Source organism: Lygodium microphyllum, chromosome 4 (genome assembly GCF_053477565.2).
Source record: "Lygodium microphyllum isolate KBCC chromosome 4, Lygodium_microphyllum_v1.1.10, whole genome shotgun sequence".
Taxonomy (NCBI): Eukaryota; Viridiplantae; Streptophyta; class Polypodiopsida; order Schizaeales; family Lygodiaceae; genus Lygodium; species Lygodium microphyllum.
Genome location: NC_141138.1, coordinates 124,483,104 through 124,489,700, shown reverse-complemented (window position 1 = coordinate 124,489,700; position 6,597 = coordinate 124,483,104). Strand labels below are relative to the sequence as shown.

Genomic DNA, 6,597 nt, shown 5'->3' with positions numbered 1-6,597 from the left:
TCAAACTTTGAAGTGAAATTTATGTTTCTACTTCTCCTTATCATGTCAACATATCAAATTGATGGAATGACAATCTTACCCATTCTTTTACTCCATGTATCTATCTTGATTTGAGTATTTATTATTCCCATCTCCCTTAGCATCCCTGCGATGAGCGACATTCATGAACTCTCCGCACGAATTTTCATGTGACACCTGACCCAGATGTGAGACGGCTCTAGGATTCTTGTCTCGTGAGTCAATTGCCAGAAGGCGTTGAGCCTCTGCTTACTCAAGATCACAAGCATGAAGGAAGCAAACACTCAAAGAACTCAAAATCATTTGATTCACAAAAGTTATTCACCCAAATTTGAATTCGTTCGGCTACTCAATGCTTGGAAAAAATTCTAAACACAATTCAAAGCTGTGCTTGCACTCCATGATGCTCGCTCCAACTCTTTGACTTCAGCGCACATATCATAGTAGTCCATTGCAATCACACGATTATAGTGCTTCAACTTGATTATAGTGCTTCAACTTGAAGCCTTTTTGATTGCAACAACTCTTGAAGCATTCAAATCTATTCTATTCCCCATAAGTGCCATGATAATGATTGGACTTCCATGTTTCTAAAGTTCCTTGTCCCAAAGATTGTAGGGAAAAAAAAAAACTACTGGCTAGTTGATGCCTATATGATCCAATGAAAGCATGATGTGGAGATCCTCGTTGGGTTTCCCATCTCTAAACGTTCAATTGATCCAATAGAATTTGGCTGCCACATTAGGCAGATGGATGAAAGAAAGTTTGCAGAGTTCTATTAAAAAAAAACATGATGAGAAAATTATCTATTCTGCATATGAGTAGCAGAATCCATAGATGATGCTGTTTTAGAACATGCTCATCAAAAACATAGTCCATAAATCTTGTTTATGGAGGATGTGGATGCATGAGCCTCTTGTTTATTCGAATGAACAGCACACACCTGGTAGAGTATAAGCAAAACTATTGCTACACCACATCTTGCATAGACCTTCTGTCTGCCCAACCAATTTAACTGGTCTGGCTGCCCACTTTTAGTCCCAAGAGATGCATATGTGTATTGGGTTCCAAATCATCATGTTCTTGCATTACAGTATACAATTTAAGGGCCTTTGTGCTCTTCCTGAAATGAACATATGCTGAAATGACCGCATGCCAAGTTCATATTGACTAACCCTTGTGCGTATAGTTTTAACACTCATGATTACTGTGGGCATGATAATATTTGCACTCTCATCCGATTTCTTTCTTGCTGTCTTGCAACCAGAAGGTAACACTCATAATAGATGTCATCAAGCGAGATCACGCTATGTAGCAGTAAACTCTAGACTCTTCATATTGAATGCAAAAATTGTTGATATAACATGCGTTTGATAGGTTTCCCAAAAGAAGAAGACCAATTCTAGATTGTGTAGTGCAGCTTATTCTCAATTGAAGCTTCAAACGATGAATCCTACTAAGAAGATGCTTAGGTGTGTCCAAAACCACGCGTGTACATAATGTCAAAGTGATGTAATGAACAAGCAGAATCCTGTTCAATAAGCCTGTTGTGTCCAAAACCACGCGTGCACATAATGTCAAAGTGATGTAATGAACAAGCAGAATCCTACTAAGAAGATGCTTAGGTGTGTCCAAAACCACGTGTGTACATAATGTCAAAGTGATGTAATGAACAAGCAGAATCCTATTCAATAAGCCTGTTGTTCACAGCCTGAAGAGCTGTTGGATCCAAGCACCACCTGTTCTAGTAATCAAAGGCTAGTTTCTGATCAGTAGTTATTTGACCTTGCACAAGTATGACATACACTATGGTACTGCTTTATTGCTGGGTTCCATGACTTTGCTGAAGGCTAGGTTTGCCTCCAGAAAGCTCTCTGGCACTGTAAAGACATGTAAAAGATGGGCTGCAACAGAGTCGAACCCATTTCTTATTGATAAAAAGTGTTTACGTCTGATAGATCTCACATCTGGAATTTTACCACACAACTCAGAACAGGGAAAAACAAGGATTCACATAGAAGCAAGCAGTGCTTGTCTATGACCAATATCCAAGTCTTGGAGAACATGGTTGCGCTGTTCAGTCGTGCATAAGCTCTGAATATGCGCACTGAAGCCACTTCTTCCAGAGTTCACGTGTCATTTCTGCAAGCACTATGGTAGACAATTCATTGTACTGTATAGACAATGATTTATACCTTCTTCCTCATAAATCTGATTTCCTGCTTGCTCGAATCATCACATGGATTAGATGCTTGAAACACACGTGCTTTAGTGGGATGGAGCTTCTTCGGAGATTTATGCCATCTGGCGACTATGTTGCCCCCCCCCGAAAGCCTTTTTTTTCCACAATCTGCACCCCCGCGGCCTACAACATGCAAGCTCCTCCTTATTGTGTTCTCGAGTCCTCATACGAATCCCATGTGGTATCGGTTCTTGGCTAGCTATTCCCGAAATAAATCTTGTGTCAAGACATGACGACAGATTTTGACCAGAAAGCTCCTTTGGTCCTGTTCGCTGATCCTACTGGCGATGGGTGGAAGGAGCACCCACGATCAATTTTCCCCCTCCTTTTTCATGCGTATCCTTTCCAAAAAGCAGAGTCACCCCTGAATAGCGCTGGCTCCCAGAATATCCATAATGTCAGAACTTCCCAAAAAGAGCCAATCCTTTCGAAGATCCTGACAAAAATAGATTCACAATTCAAGACAAAGAATTTAGGTTATCTCCATGATTACTGTCGGAATGTTCATCTCATTCAAGAGCTACCACATCACTGGCATTGTTGAGCTCCATTTCATGATTACAATCAGAATCTTTGTTTGGGCTATAAATTTGACCAAACCCCAGTTTCTACAAGCACCCAACATAGTGAGCCATACTCTAAGATCAACAAAAAAAGGCATGTCCTTGTTCACTACCAACACCTTGCTTAGATGTCCTGCGCGGGCAAAGAGATCCACCATGCAAGTATAGTGCTCTAAAGTTGCAGAAACACCATAGTTTAACCTCATACCCTCTAAGTACATTTGCCCTTTATCCAACAGACCTATATGAACACATGCATTGAGCACAATGGTAAATGTAATCATATCTGGCTTCAAACCATTTCGATTCATTTTGTCAAACACCTGGAAAACATATTCAACTTTTCCAAGTAGGGCATTCCATGTTACGACATCCTGCCTTGGCAACTCGTCAAACACACCTTGTGATTTTGCAAGCATTCCACACTTTGCATACATGTCTAATAATGCAGTGTCAACAATAACATTTGTTTCCAACAACTCTTTTCTAGCAATCTCAGCATGTATTTCTTTACCTCTTTTGACTGCTACTATGCTACCACACACTTGCAATACACAAACATAGGTGATTGCATTTGGAGAGAGATCCTCATGCTGCATGCTTTCAAAACTCTTTAGTGCTTTGTCACCATACCCATGTTGGACGTATCCTACCATTAGTGCAGTCCATGAAATGCCATTCCAAACTGGACATTCATCAAACACTTTTGCTGAGCTTTTGAAGTAGCCCACATTTGGAGTACATATATTCCAATGCTATGCCAACAACAATATCTTTAGTCAGTAAACCTTCTCTAATGATCTTATCATGTATTTCTTTGCCCTTATTTGGAGTTCCTAGGGTGCCACAAATTTTCAAGATGCAAGCAAAGGTTACAAAATCAGGAGAAGTCCCCTCTAATTGCAATTGCTGAGATAACAATTCAACACTACCTCCTCGAGCCCCTACCCTATATAATGCACAATCAATGCATTCCATATGGCCATATCTTGAAGTGAGGCTAGCAAGCCACACTTCAATAATTCGTCCTTTGTGTAAGTGAGGCTCTTTTTCCATTGCCCTTTTCACTATTTCAGGGTGTGTGAATTCACCTAATTGTGAAGCTCCCATTGTATTGCAAGCTTTCAAGATGAAAACATAGATAAGTGCATCCACAATGACATCTTTCAGCTGCATTTCTTTGAAAACCATGAGCACCTCATAATCAAGACCATGTTCAGTATATCATGTCTAATAATGAGCTTCCCACATAAAGCTTTCTATCAACTCCTGTGCTGGTTATTTTAGCATGTAAAAGATGGCCTATCTCTAAATCTTTTGTAACACCAACAGCTTTTAAGCACAAAAGAAAAGTGACAGAATTAGGAGACTTCAAAGTGACTTCGCAATGGTGAACATGCAACGTCGCGACACTGCAAAATGCGGCAAAAAAAACGGACTGCTCCTCCTCTTCCACAAGCTTTAATGCTCAAAAGGTTCCAAGTGTCATGAGTCATGGTAAGCCATTTACACAATGTCTTGTGTGTACTAGGTTGATAAAATCCACTTTGGAAACTTAGAAGAAGCTTAAGAGAGTAGTTTTTTCCATTCAACTTAGTGACAAAGAAGCTTACTGGGCAGAGTCAAAGGGCTAGAGATCCAACAGTCCAATCTTCCATCATGTATTAGGCTTGGTGATTTACATGACTTATTACAATTTATGGTCAAAGAAGCAAAGTTGAATGGGTTGTAACTTCAAGGCTGTCTTGACATTGTCTTTATTCAAGGTGGGAACTTTTGACTTAAGGCAAACCGACGGAATCGAGCCTTGAGCGCCGCGCACATCAAATCGAGCATAGAAGTAGGGTTTGTAGCCTGAACCGGTGCTCGAGATAGCTAGGAGATTTAGGAGGGTTTAATCCGTGAAACAAGTAAGTATTTGGGTTTGTTGGAAGCATTAGTTTAGGACTACCATTCTGCATATCTGTTTTGCATTTTGGCTGCACTAGATTAAGGTTAGATTAGGTTAAGAAAAGAGAAAACAGAGGTTTTGGCTGCTGCTGGAAACAGGGAAACAGGGGACTAGATTTAAGTTTCCGGGTGAAACAGGGAAAGGGAACTGGCTATAAGGTTTTGCAGTGCTAGGAAAGGACCTTAAGAGGCTTGGGAGGCCAGGACAAACCTCATTTCACTGGTTAGCTTTGTGAGAGAGAGAGAGAGAGAGACAAAGAGCTTCTGGTTGACAAGAAGAGGGAGTGCTATCACAATTTTGGGTGCCATCGATTTGTACTGCTCCAAGTGAGTGTGGTGTTTCTTAGTAGTGCTCTAATTAGATATGGAAAGTCTGTCATGATTATGTGCAGCAGACATCAAGAGGGATCCAAACGCATCGGAATCGCACCCGCCACAGACGCAATCGGACCAGTCGCAGTGGTCCGATTCCCAGAATCGAACCACCCGAGTCTTGGAGTCGGACCGTCCGATTCCCAGAATCGGACCGTCTGACTGAGGGAGTCGGACCAGCCCTGTCCGATTCCCAGAATCGGACAGTCCGATCGGACGTGCCACATGGCACTTAGACTGTCCACTAGAGTCGGATGGACCATCCAACATTCGGATCGGACCAAAAAATTTTAAGACTCGAACCACCCCGTCCGACTGCTAGACTCAGACCACCCCATCCGACTGCTAGACTCAGACCACCCCGTCCAACTGCTAGAGTCGGACCACCTCTGTCCGATTCCTAGAATCGAACATCCTTCCAAAAGGAAAAAATGAGGATCTTTAGTTGACCCTGCCACAGGCCTGACCCCCAGGACACAACCCTGAATACCCCCAAGACCCAGTTTAACCATTAGAACCTCAGAGACCAATCGAACTTAGAGCAGAATAGAAAACGCAGCACATACCTGCAGAAAGACCATAGAATAGCTGGGAACCGAGCTTAGAACTCAAATTAGGCTGGGAATGTGGAGGGAAACAAGGTGGAGTTCACATTAAACGCTTTCTACATCGGCACTTCACTCTTGTGTTCCACTAAGTCTGCAATGCAAGAAAAGAGAAAAGCTTGTTTTCGCACCAATCACCACGAAAGCACCAAGCATGACGTGTGAATAAGGATTGCAGCTGCTTTAAATAACAAGGAACACATCAGGATATCTAATAACGTTAAGAAATCCACTAGTAGGAGAAGACCCCAAGACTTAGACAGGTGCCTGAGCGCCCTACTAGTAGGACCTGGAGAAGACACGGAGACATGGGAAGCAACAATATAGAGGATTGGATGCTGCCGGAGCTGCTTGGATTTATTGACAACCTTGTAGAGCTAGAAGCAGAAACAATGTCGGGAGCAAGAGGCAAACGAGGAGAGGACCAATTAGACTTAGGAGAATTTCCAACCTCAGTCCAGGAACTGATCCACGACTATGATCTACTCACCAGGACCGTGATCCAAGGCAGACCTACAGAGGAAGTGGTAGCTAACCTGGAAGAAGAGAGAAGAGCTATCAAGAGAGCGCTAGAAGGCATAATTGCCTACAACCATGAGCAAAGGGCTAGAAGGCTGCAGTAAGACGTAGATATGTACCAGGCTAGACCTAGCCGGAGCGGCCAAATCCGGACTGAACGTGGAGAGGGAACGGGCAGCAGAGGCTGACATGACATTGAGTGAACTGGTAGCAAAGCGACTCTTGGACAACACGTCCGTTGAACAGAGTGCTACTGCCCTAGCCACTGCGCTACTATCGGGATTGGGAGTCATGCAAGGGGCTAAAGGGCAAGCTAGAATTCCCATCG

General features: G+C 42.7%; 1 protein-coding gene across 1 annotated transcript in view; it reads right to left on the bottom strand.

Annotated features, from left to right (window-relative positions):
* Nucleotides 1-2,618: 2,618 nt before the first annotated feature.
* Nucleotides 2,619-6,597, bottom strand: part of LOC148037580 (pentatricopeptide repeat-containing protein At5g27110-like) — a 112,467-nt gene continuing 108,488 nt past the window's right edge. Inside the window, exons 6-7 of the mRNA XM_087677121.1 lie at nucleotides 2,898-3,578; nucleotides 2,619-2,696 (exon numbers count right to left, since the gene is read on the bottom strand). Coding sequence (XP_087533247.1) covers nucleotides 2,619-2,696; nucleotides 2,898-3,578 — 759 coding nt within the window. The remainder of the gene's footprint in view (nucleotides 2,697-2,897; nucleotides 3,579-6,597) is intronic.